The 12,204-nt window shown below is 50.0% G+C and overlaps 1 protein-coding gene across 4 annotated transcripts; it reads left to right on the top strand.

Moving 5' to 3' along the window:
- The first annotated feature begins 2,287 nt into the window (after positions 1-2,287).
- On the top strand, positions 2,288-8,890 carry DRD2 (dopamine receptor D2). 4 transcript variants are annotated; one of them, XM_009076100.1, is made up of 7 exons: positions 2,288-2,585; positions 4,648-4,757; positions 5,032-5,168; positions 5,758-5,948; positions 7,117-7,185; positions 8,004-8,169; positions 8,697-8,890. In XM_009076100.1, the coding sequence occupies exons 1-7, from the start codon at positions 2,310-2,312 to the stop codon at positions 8,888-8,890; spliced, it is 1,143 nt and encodes a 380-aa protein (XP_009074348.1). In that variant the 5' UTR covers positions 2,288-2,309. The 4 variants fall into 4 exon arrangements, with proteins under 4 accessions (XP_009074348.1, XP_009074345.1, XP_009074347.1 ...); XM_009076097.1 differs by having other exon boundaries at positions 7,117-7,203; positions 7,836-8,169; XM_009076099.1 differs by having other exon boundaries at positions 2,310-2,585; positions 7,117-7,203; positions 7,980-8,169.
- Positions 8,891-12,204: the final 3,314 nt, after the last annotated feature.

Below are 12,204 nucleotides of genomic sequence, written 5' to 3'. Positions count from 1 at the left end.
TGATGATCAAAGGCAAAAATCATTGCTCTCCAAACAGCTCTATTGAAAGAAAACCCAAATCTTGTGGAAGCTGCAGACAGAAATGAAGTGAAATTTTGCTGGCTTTATCCAGGGTTTGCTACACACTTTCTACTCTCTAACCCCCAACAAGTAATTCCCAAGGGATGGACAGGAATGATGAGCTGGAAATGGTTCCTCCAACTGCAGCTCTGAGCTGGAACAGCCTGTGATGGGCTGGGAGTGCTGTGAACATCTCTGGCCTTGGCCCCACCAGGCACAGCCCTGAGCACCCAGAGCTCAGGAGGAGCCAGAACAGGCCCAAGGGGCTGATCCTGCACATACCAACCCACTCCACTCTAGACTTTGAAGCTCCTTTTCCACCTTGCTGCCTTTTTCCCATCCTGCATTTGCTGCATGTTTCTGCCTCCTCGAGATAGTTTTGCATTCTCAAAGGGCAACAGGAGAAGAGAAAAAACTGTTGCTGTATTTAGCATTGATTTTTCCCCTTCACTCTGAGTCACAGAAGCTAACATTTAATTAATTTCTGACACTTTGACAGCTTCTGAGAAGACATTTGTAGAGCTATCAAGTGCCTCTGATAGCACTGTCAGACAGACACTTTTTGAATTATCAGCTATTAAGGACCCATATGCAACAAATTTCCAAGGATTATTATCCAAATTGCTCTCTGAATGAGAAAAGCACACAAAAGCTCAGTGAAACATAAAGGAACCATTGTTCCCAGGGGAATTTGATATTTGCAAATGTTTTGCTATTTTGATCACTGAGGTGGCTTAATAAATCCAGTTCACTTGGGCCCGTGCTAAGGGAACTAAAGGGTCTGGTTTGAGAGATCTGGGAACGTGGCCACAGTGCCCAGTCATTGTGGTCTTTGTGGAGATACAGCTCAGGAAACATGGAATACTTGATCTTAGGGAGTGCTGAGCAGAGAATGAGGCACAGGTCACTTTCATAGAATCACAGAACCATGCAGGTTGGAGGAGACCTCTAAGACCATCAAGTCCAAACATGAACCTGTCACTGCTGGAACCCCTAACCCATCTCCTCCAGTGCCACATCCAGACACCTCTTAAACACCTCCAGGGCTGGTGACTCCACCACCTCCCTGGGCAAGTCATTCAGGTGAATCATTTAAGTTGGAAAACACCTCCAAGTTCATCAAATCCAATGGTCAGCCCAGCACCATCCCCATGGCCCACTAAACACATCCTCGAGTGCACCATCCACACATTCCCTCAGCACTGCCAGGGCTGGAGAGCAGGGGCCAACACATCCTCGAGTGCACCATCCACACATTCCCTCAGCACTGCCAGGGCTGGAGCCTCCAGCAGTGCCCTGGGCAGTCTGTGCCAGGGCTGCCTTGGCAGCTCATGGCACACAAACCTCCCTCCAACAGCAACACTGCTGTAGAACACAGTGACAGCCTCACAGCAGTGTGTGCCCAGCTGAGGGAACAGAGCACAGGGAGGTCTAAAAGTCACCTCCAGTGTCTTTGCTGTGCCTGGAGAACACAAACACCAAACCCTAAACAGGTTCTAGGGAAGTCTTACAGCAAAACTCACTGTTTGTTTCTGTGCTACCTCTAACAGAGTGCACAGAGGCAAGGGAGGGTTTGGTGTGATGAGGGTTTGCCATCAGGGTTTGGGCTGAGAGGTGACACCAGTCCTGTCCCCATACTCCCCTTTACACCACAACCTCACTGGGGGAACAGCAGAGGCAGCACAGCCCAGCCCTGACTGCAAAGCTGCTCCTGTCAACTTCCATTACTGTCACAATTCAGGTCTTGGGGTTTTACATTTATTTATTTCGCTGCTGGAGGATAAAAATAAATAAGGAAAAGCAATGGGAAAGAAAAAAAAAAAAAAGGAACACAGCCCAAAGCCCCGTGAAGCACATGGAAAATAAACAAAGTGGGTCATGGCACATCTGCCCTGAGCTGTGAACACCTAACACAGGGCAGGGAATGTCAGGGGAGCCAGGCCAGGAATCCCAGGCACTGCCTGAATCAGCTGAACAACTGACACCGCTGGGCACAGGAATCTGGGGGTGAACTGGGAACAGAAACTAACTTCTGGAATCCCTGACAGGAATCAGTTCAGTCTCCCACCTTGGTGTTTATTGCATTTCCCACGGGAGCTCAGGGTGGGGGGAACAGGCTGCAGAACACCCACGGGTGAGGCAGCACATGCCTAACTGTTTCATTGCGATTCCACATGCTGGCAAAGCTCTGACTGTCTGTCCACCCTCCTTGTGCCAGGGTGGAGCTGGAGCCTGGCACTCTGACCCCCATGGATCCCCTCAACCTCTCGTGGTATGACACTGGGGACAGGAACTGGAGCAAACCACTCAACGAGTCCCATGCCGACCAGAAGCCTCAGTACAACTACTACGCGATGCTGCTCACCCTGCTCATCTTCGTCATCGTGTTTGGCAATGTCCTGGTGTGCATGGCTGTGTCCAGGGAACGAGCCCTGCAGACCACCACCAACTACCTGATCGTCAGCCTGGCCGTGGCAGATCTCCTGGTAGCCACTCTGGTCATGCCCTGGGTGGTGTACCTGGAGGTAGGTGCTCAGCTCCCTTTGGCAGAGAAGGGGGGGAAGGTTCTCAGCCTGCAAAGCAGCTCCTGCATTCCCCCAAAGTGCTTTCCATCCCCTAAACTGGTCAGATTTGTCAGGAGATGGATGGGATAGGATCCAACTGCACTGCAAGTGTGGCCTTTAAACCTAGGACCAAGAGGGAAAGTGCCTTAATTTTGGTCTCAAAACTACATGAAAATGAACCTGCAACTACACCACTGGCATCACACTAAACCCACATCAGACAGCAACCACACTCCTGGGCCTGAAGGGCTGCAGTAATGGGGAAGCAATTGTAGGGGCAGGATGGAAATCCAGAGCCTTTATGGTTCAGGTGAGCTGCTTTGCACTCTGCCCCCTTAGCACGTTGCATTGGGATAAAACTGTTGAGTTTACAGCTAATTTTCAGGCACTCACTTCGAGAGAAAATGCTAACCCAGAGAGGAGAGAGGAGAGCAGGGGAAGGAGCCATCATCAATGAGCCCATTAAGGACTAACACAGAGCAAAACAAACCCACTGCCACGGCATGGGCTGTGGGAAAGCGCAGTGCTAATTATCACTCCAGTTAATTATTGTTTTCATGGCACTCACTAAATGTAAAGCATTGTGAATCTGCTCAGGCTTATTAAGGTGACCACAGGCTGGTTGGGAGTGCAGTCAGTGCCTCAGGGACCAGCTCTGCTCCTCTGCTCCAGCCCTCAGACCCTTCAAGCAGAGGCTGATGCTGTGAGAGGCTCCTGCTCTCTCAGGCCCAGTGATAAGAATCTCCAAGACACTTGTTTTAATGTGGAAGAACAAAGTATAAATGATGCAAAATCCTTTCCCCTTTCTGGGCTCACAGGCACATGGGGTTGGGCAGGAGTCACAGCTGCCTTAGTCTACCAAGTAGGACAATTTTTCCATGCTCTGTGTCACAAGCTCAGACTAAACCTGATGTCAAAATGAAATACTTGGAAGCAACCTCAATGCAAACACATCTTCTACCTCCAAACCCCTGAGGTTTCCTGAGGAAAGCACCAAGAGAAAGAACTGCTGCAGTTCACAGCTTCCCCCCTAACCCCTAAACTCTGCCCTGAGGACAGGGATTTTGCAGAGGTTTCTATCTGGCTGGAAACCTTTGCCTTTGGGCAAATTCCCAGCAAAGTTCCTGATGTAACTGTCTCTTAAGTGCTTTTTTAATCACTGAGTATTCACCTGTCACTCAGGCTTCAATGCAGTCATTCTTCCTTCTTTATGCTGCCTATGGTTATGTATATCAGAGCAGAAATAACTGAAGAATAGATATCTTATTCATTCTATTTTCAAATGCAGTAGGACTCTATTTTTATTAGAGGGAAATATACTTTTTCCATCACATGTCAAGCACAGCAGTCCGAATAATTGCTCTTAACTTCACTGGCAAAGTTCACTTGCAATAGCAGAAGTGCAGAGAAAAAGGCTACTGGGAACAGGGAGCATTCTCATTAGTTCTTTGTCTTTAGCACATCATGTAGAGTGTCAGGGAATGCTCACTCTGAATTAAGCTCATTTCCTTCACACAAAATAAAGGGGAGGAGTGGCTGCCCTGATTTTTCAGTCTAAGAAATGAAGCTCCTGCTTGTCTCCTGCTGACCTTTGTGGGTATCACTAAAAAGTGCCTAATGAAAAGCTGCAGACTCGATTAGAGCAATTAAAATGAAAGCATTTCCTTCCTCTGCTCTGAGATATTTCAGAGACCTCTTTGAGCCTCTGCATTGTTCCTTCCAACTCCGAGGAGACCTCTACTCCTGATGGCACTGGAGTATGAGCCCAGGTTGGTGGTGGCTGTTGGGGCTGCCCAAATCAACACAGAGCAGCAGGGTGGAATGGAATGAGGAGGGATGAAATCACACCAGCCCTTGGGGAATGCTCCAAGGAGTGATTTGGATGGAGCAGGGCATTGCCCTTGAAGCAGCAGAACTCCAACAAGCCACAGGCTCCTCTGTCTCTGTGTAAAACTCTCCCCCTTAGCCCTCTGCACTGCACAGCCCCAGGGAACTCTTTCCTGACCTCATCCTATCTTTGCAGGTGGTTGGTGAGTGGAGGTTCAGTCGGATCCACTGTGATATCTTTGTAACCCTTGATGTTATGATGTGCACTGCCAGTATCCTCAACCTCTGTGCCATCAGCATTGACAGGTGAGGGCTCTGTGGCATGTCAAAATCCATGGGAGCAAGTCACAGCCACCTTTATGTGCTCTAATTTTACCTGGGACTCAGAGGCTTGAAAATGGTGAGAGCTACTGTCGTTGGTGTCTTTTGAAGAGCAATTTAGAGGACCTCAGAGAGCTCTGGGCAGGGATTCTGTCAGTAGAAGACAGAGAAACACTGATCCTGAGAATGTAAAGGGAATTGTCTGCAGGGTTCCTGTTAGCTGGCTCCTCTGACACAGTGGGTTTGTCTCCCTGGGCAGGTACACAGCAGTAGCAATGCCAATGCTCTACAACACACGCTACAGCTCCAAGCGCAGAGTCACCATCATGATTGCTGTGGTCTGGGTGCTCTCCTTTGCCATCTCCTGCCCTATCCTCTTCGGCCTCAACAACACAGGTGAGTGCTTTGCCTCCTGGGGGCATCTTCCTGGCTTTACTGGCTGCCCAGTTACAAGTCAGGAATACAGGGGGGGATCAGGTTTAAGGTGCATTGGGATAAATCCATCCCTGTTCATCCCTCTCCTGATGTCAGCTCAGATCATTTATAAGCTGCTTCTAGATCAGTTTCAACTCTTGGTCTTCCAGACCAGTGTTTTAGAGTCATCAGAACTGAGGTTAGGTGGAAGTTTACACAACACTAGTCCATGTTACAATAACATTTGTCCACTTCGAAGTTCCTCTTACATGAAAACAGGCAGAAAGGAAAGGCAAGGGACACAACCTTCAGTGAGACAGGAGAGGAAAGGCCTGGCAGTTCAGCCAGCAGGTCCACGGGCAGATTGGCTGAGAACCAGCATGGGATCAGTGGGCTTTGAGCTGTAAGGCTGTGTGACTATGACCCCAGGGGAACCTGCTGTTCTGTGATGGTCACCCCTAGAACCTGAACCCTGCCTGGGCACCTCTGGGCCTTGTGAAAGAGGAAAGATGAAGGGAAAAGCTCTCTCTCCTAGCAGCAGGGAGAACAAGCCTGAAACCCTGTGTTGCAGATGAGAAGGAGTGCATCATTGCCAACCCTGCCTTCGTGGTGTACTCCTCCATCGTGTCCTTCTACGTGCCCTTCATGGTCACTCTGCTGGTGTACGTGCAGATCTACATGGTGCTGCGGCGCCGCAGGAAGAGAGTCAACACCAAGCGCAGCAGCCACATCCTGGACTCGGACACACATGCCCCTCTGAAGGTATCTGCACCTCTGGCCTCAGCAGTCTCCATCCTTCCCCCTCCCTGCTCCACTCCCCAGGCGATTCCTCCTGTCCCCAAACGACTCTGGCTGGACTAGGTGAAGTCCTGGATCGTAAAGGTCCTGTGCTGGTTTGGAGTCCCAGTGCACACTCTGGGTTAGCAGGTCACTGGCTGGTGATGTTCCATCAGCAGATCTGCACTGGGAGGTGCTGCACTAAGCAGAGGGCATTTCCTCTGGCTCTGCTGGATTTGGGTTGGGGTACCCAAGGCTACAGGTTACACTATTGTCTGAGTCGCTCCTGCTGCTGGGGGGGAAGAATCAGAGGATCAGCAGTGGTTTGAGTTGGAAGAGACCTTAAAGCTCATCTCTTTCCAGCCCTGCCTTGGGCAGCAGCACCTTCCACTAGACCAAACTGCTCAGAGTCCCATCCAACCTGGCCTGGAACACTCCCAGGGCTGGAGCAGCCACAGCTGCTCTGGGCACCCTGTGCCAGTGCCTCACCACCCTCACAGGGAGGAATTCCTTCCTAATATCCAATCCAAGCCTGCCCTCCTTCAGCTTAAGGCCATTCCCCCTCATCCTATCATTCCATGCCCTTGTGAAAAGCTCCTCTCCAGCTTTCTTGTAACCTTCATGTCCTGGAAAGCTGCTGTAAGATCTCCCCCAGGTTCGATGGAAAAGGTTTGTGTGGTTGGGGGTGCAAACCACATCACTGGGAACGACACCTCTGCAGGGAAACAGCCTCAAAGCATGAGCTGTGTGTGAGTGGAGCCCAGCTGGGAGGGCTGAGTGTGAAACAGCTTGTCAAAACGCTGCTCTGGCAGCACATGCAAAACAACCAGTGGGAATGTGCAGTCCCAGAGGCACAAGCTCCAAACTGTGCTGCCTCAGGGCCAGTGCCACGTCAAGGAAAGGAGGCAGAGAGACAGGGAGAGACAAACATCAGCAGGTCTCTGTGGTTTCCTGCCTTTGGTGAACAGCACAAGGGATAGTCACCTCCATCACTGCTTCTCCAGAGTAGTTTTCCATCCCCCTCAGCACCTTATCACACTGATTAATTTCTGCCTCATGCCCTATGTTTGTATTTCCACGTGCCTCCCTTACCAGCTTCCCTTCCCAGTTCCTCTCTGCTTGTGTAACCTCTGAGCTGGTGCTTGCCCCTTAGGACAAATGCACTCATCCAGAAGACGTCAAGCTCTGCACAGTTATTGTGAAGTCCAATGGGAGCTTCCAAGTTAATAAGCGCAAAGTGGTGAGTGTTCAAGGGAAGTGGTAGCTTTTCAGAGCATTTAGCTTTTCCCTTCCTCCCCCTCAGGAGGCTAAATTCATTTATGTAGGGTGGGAGAAAAATAAACCAAGAACAAAGGTTACCACTCAGTCTCAATTTAAATATTCTTCCCATTCCTTGGAGTGAAGCAGGGGCTGAGATCAGAGAGCTCCAAAGCCAGGCTAATCTCATCCAAAGATCAGCTCTAAAGCCATGGCATTTCAACACTTTTTGTCTTTGGCTTCCTCCTCCTCTCTGTTATTACTTTCAGTCCTGGTCTGCACTGGCTTTGTTGGGTTTTGCCCGTTGATTTCATTTCTTATTTGCATTCTGAAAAGCTAAATAAAATTCCCCAAGGAGCTGAGCGAGCGTCTCTCCCATTTCTGAGCCTCTGTGCAGTACAGGAGAGTCCTTCAGTGCAGTTCTGTCAATCCCATCTACCCAAAAGTATCCTTATCTGCAAACACTTCACAGCCCTTTCTCCAAGCACCACGTAGGGAGGGAGAAGAGGGATTGATTGTTCTCCTACATCATCCAGCTTCACTCTAAGGAATGCTCATTGCTGCTCTCTGGATATTTATCTGTCTTTATGTTGTGGACATTTGATTCTTGTCCAGGAGGCAGAGAGCCACATGGAAGAGCTGGAGATGGTGTCCAGTACCAGCCCCCCTGAGAAAACCACCTACAAACCCCCAGCACCAAGTAACCATCAGCTGGTCGTGCCAGTTGCTTCTACTCGGGGCAACAACTCAACCCTGCAGTCATCCCTCAACAGCCCTGGGAAGGTGGAGAAGAATGGACATGCCAAAGAAACACACCACACAGCCAAGGTCTTTGAGATCCACTCTCTGCCCAACGGCAAGACAAGGAACTTTCTCAAGGCTGTGACCAGGAGGAAACTGTCACAACAGAAGGAGAAGAAAGCCACCCAGATGTTGGCCATCGTCCTCGGTGAGAGCAGCACTGGTGTTCCTGCAGAAAACCAGCAGCTCCCCAGGCCTAGGGCAGCCAGCTGGATGCCCAGTGAGGGCTGGTTTTCCAGCCCTCCACAGAAATTACTTCCCTGATACATTAGAGGATATGTAGACAAGAGGCTGCCCAGGGGAAGGGTCTCTCCTTCCCAGCCATGGCCAGCTGGCAGTGCTGGACCAAGGGCTGGGAAAGGTGTCCAGCTGTGGGGTGTCTGGACTCCCAAAACACAGCTGGGTGCAGGGGCAGGAGCTCATGGGCTTCTGGAACACAGAGTCAGCATAGCTCAGCAAGGACAGAGTTTTTGGTGCAACTGCTCTGATTACATGAGCAGAGAAGTTTCTTTAGTACGTGGACGGAATACAGACTGTGAGACTTCACACGCAAACAGGAGGCATATTCCTCTGGGGAATATTTTCCCTTTACACCCAGAAGAACCTTACTGTTCTCTGTCTCAAAGCTTGTCCAGCTTTCAGCAATCAAAATCTGTCTCTTTTCTTTTCCCCCAGGTGTTTTCATCATCTGCTGGCTCCCGTTCTTCATCACTCACATCCTCAACATGCACTGCGACTGCAACATCCCCCCAGCCATGTACAGCGCCTTTACGTGGCTTGGATATGTCAACAGTGCTGTCAACCCGATTATCTACACCACCTTCAACATCGAGTTTCGCAAGGCTTTCATGAAGATCCTCCACTGTTAAAGTCAAACAGCCACCACATTTTGAAGCAGGAGGAGCGAGAGAAGCAGACGCGCACACCGACGGCAGCCGTGGAGGGGCTCGAGCTCCTGCGTTGGGCATGAGGCCTGGAGGGTCCCAGCACTGCCATGCCCACACACCTGCTGGGGATGTGACCAGGTGGGAGGTTCTCTCATCCCTCGAGGTGACCTTTGGCCTCTGGGACACCAGTCCCAAGGGCACTTTTCCGAGCTCCCCTCGCACTGTCTTTCGAGTGGAAGCAAAACTCAAGGCGCGCTCGCTTGGTTCTCGCCTGTGGCCAACTCCAACCTGGAGTGCATTAACCACAGACAGTAGCAGAGCCACGTGGAGGTGGCGATGGGTCACGGCCGCCGTGGGCTCACGGGTGCCATCATCCACACAACTCTCACCAAAGACAAGCCCATCTTTTCTGCTTCACAGGAGGAGCCACGACAGACCCTGCAGAAACTCCATGCAACAGCTTTGCCTTCACCTCCAGCTGACTTAACCCAGTGTTACACTGCTTAAGCCTTGAGAAATAAACCACTTTACCAGGGCCCCAAGTGGGTCAAGAAGGTTCTGCCACCCACAGACCCAACCCTGCAGCAACGTGGGCCTACAAGCAGGAAGGAGGAGGCATCAGGTTCGGGTTGGACCACTACGTCGGTGTAAATATGAATCGATAGGATGAACTGAACAGGAGCCCAAGCCAAAAAACGGATGGAGAGAGAAACTCAAGAAGTGGTACCTTGTCTTGCATGGTATACATCAAACAGGACACCCTCATCTCCCATCAGCCAGCCCAGCAGCAACTTCTGCCCACCAGCATCTCATCTCCAGCCTCTTACCAGGAGTTACAAACTCGGTGAGGAGTGGCACGTGGTGAATGTAGAAACAGTGTGGCAGGTGAGGCACCTGCAGCCCTGTCTGCCTCAGGAGGGAGCCTGAACATGCCAGCTAAGCTAGGTGTGCTTCTCCTCACCTGGGCCAGGGTGCCACGGAGCCGAGGAGCACCTCAGATGTGATTTGCCTATGCCTCTCACCAGAGAGCGCAGAATAACTTTGTGCCTAATTTAAACTCACAGTGAAGGAGATTAAACTGTGTGTTTGGGAAAAAGCCAGAATAAAACCCAAGGAAGTCCTTAGCTGGACCAGCTCCTGTGTCCACATTAGACTGTGGAAAGTTCTGGATGTTTCCAGCATCCCTTACTCTCTGGTTTCTCTTTCCCATGGATTGAAAGCCCCTAAGAGCAGAGTCTCACCACGCTCAGTCTGGCATGGCCAAATCCACACTCTACTTCCTAATTGTACTCAGCTCACAGTATATTTTGCAATATCTCTGTAAATAAAACATAGCAAGGTGAATAAAATGACATGGAAATAGGTCTGGCTAGAAATTCCTGCAGGCTCTGGAGCAGCAGCTGATTGCAATAGCCATATGCAGAGGCAAACTCCCACGGTGCAGTTACCTGCTGCTTTCTAAAGCTGTTAAATCACAACCTGGAGAGCAATATAATCCCCTTTCTCTCTATGCACTTTGTGGAATAGTCACATAGTTTCTGCTCCAGAATAGCTGAAGTTCTCTGCCAAGGGTTTCTTTTATCCCCTGGTTTTCCTGTGTTGCTAACAAAGCATTTCCCTGTGCTGAGAGGGTGTGATCCAGCTCGGTAGCAAGAAGAGATTGTGTCAAGCTGCTCTAACACATCATCTCAGCTTTTTTCTGAACAGGAGTCCCACCTCAATCCACAGGTTTCCATCCTAACCCTGGTGTTCCTGGAAGAGGCTGATATCTGGTGTTACTAGCATTTAGACCACGGACTTGTCCTACTTTTGAACATGTTCTTCCAGGTCTGTTCAGAACTGAAAAACTGGAAACACTAACTCCAGGGATCTCAGGACACATTAGCTGGTTTGGTTTTTTTTCCCCAGTTTTAACCAAGCAAGTTCACTCCATGATGGTAATCAGCTCAGACTGGTAGCACTTACAAAATCCATAGGATAATGGAAAGTCAGTAGGGGTTTGGGTACAAAAGTAGTAACAAGCTACTGGTCAATTTTCTGAGCTATTCATAAGCAGCAAGAAACCTTTTGACTCAGTCAATTAACAGATGTGGAGCTGAATCACATTAGATAATAATATGCAGATAGACAAAGAAGCTTTAGAGCATTTGGAAGTTGCCATGGGTGATATTTGCCCTGCACTAAAGCCTGGTGTGAGCCCTCAGGGTAAGTGGAATGTGACCAGTGTCTTAACTCTGTGCCATACTTTTACTTTGTGTTCAGTGCTGACCCAGGACAAACCATCACTCCAACACTGTGCACCTTGTTCCACAATTCTGTGTCTGTGTCCAGATGCAGAACCTTATAGCAAAGCTCACCTGAGCCACTACATGGAAAACTCTTCCAAAATGTCATGGAGGAAAAAAAAAAAAGCTGCTGAAAAAGGCCCAATGTCCTTCATGTGTTTGCCAACTTGTACCACAAAACCCAGGTGTCATTTCCTAGAGCTCAGGTGTTCCTTGTGAGGAATCAGCTGCAGCCCATCCTTCATCCCAGTCAGGTTTTAAGCCACTCATTCCCAACACTCCAGGCTCAAAGGTATCTTGTGGGCATATGTGTACCCCCACTGCCCTGGGGAAGGTGGCAATGCCATGTCTGGGCAGCTCTGGGCCAGGTTAGCCCTTCCCATGAAACATCTACGCTTAAAGACAATGAACTAAAGCACTTTCCAAACCTTCCTAACTCTGTTTGAGAGAGGACCAAAACACATCATCACCTCTGGCTTTACCAAGGATGATGCCAAGAGCAAGGAGAGTCTTTGCCAGCACCTGCCACAAGGACAAGCAGCCTGGGTTGGGATGGAAACTGTGGGAACTCCTAGAGCATCCTGAGCTGCAACGTGAAGGACACTGAGGCCTCTTGCCCACAGATGTGCACCTGGCAAACACAGACCTCACTGTCCCTTCCACTCTGGACAAAACCCTGTTTTCCCCAAGCCTCCTGCTGGCAGGACATGCTGGTGATGGAAAGGTACTGCCAAGCTTTTCAACACTCAGTAACCATTTCATTTCTTTGCTCCTGAAGAACTTCAGCCCCTTGCTCCAGTCCCACGTGGAGATTCGTTATTTAGAACTGAAGCTTTAGTTCTGCTTATGGAGTCTTCCTGTTCCTGCTTCCCCTCCCTGTGATTCCCAGCTCCCTGCACCCCCAGCCAGGTTTGAATCCACAGCAGCCACTCCTGCCTGCTCTGTATCTGCATTTCCCTGCTTGCTCCCACCACACCGAACTGCTCAGCCTCCTGACTGAAGGGGAATGAA

The sequence above is a fragment of the Acanthisitta chloris genome, unplaced genomic scaffold (genome assembly GCF_000695815.1).
Source record: "Acanthisitta chloris isolate BGI_N310 unplaced genomic scaffold, ASM69581v1 scaffold4686, whole genome shotgun sequence".
Lineage (NCBI taxonomy): Eukaryota > Metazoa > Chordata > Aves > Passeriformes > Acanthisittidae > Acanthisitta > Acanthisitta chloris.
Note: the sequence above shows the minus strand (reverse complement) of the source record. Positions and strands in the feature narration are given on the sequence as shown.

Excerpts from the sequence above, each read along its gene's own strand:
- DRD2 (XM_009076097.1), top strand. The coding sequence starts at position 2,310 with ATGGATCCCCTCAACCTCTCGTGGTATGACACTGGGGACAGGAACTGG. Across the intron at positions 2,586-4,647 it reads CCTGGGTGGTGTACCTGGAG|GTGGTTGGTGAGTGGAGGTT; the intron begins GTAGGTGCTCAG and ends CTATCTTTGCAG. Across the intron at positions 4,758-5,031 it reads TGTGCCATCAGCATTGACAG|GTACACAGCAGTAGCAATGC; the intron begins GTGAGGGCTCTG and ends CTCCCTGGGCAG.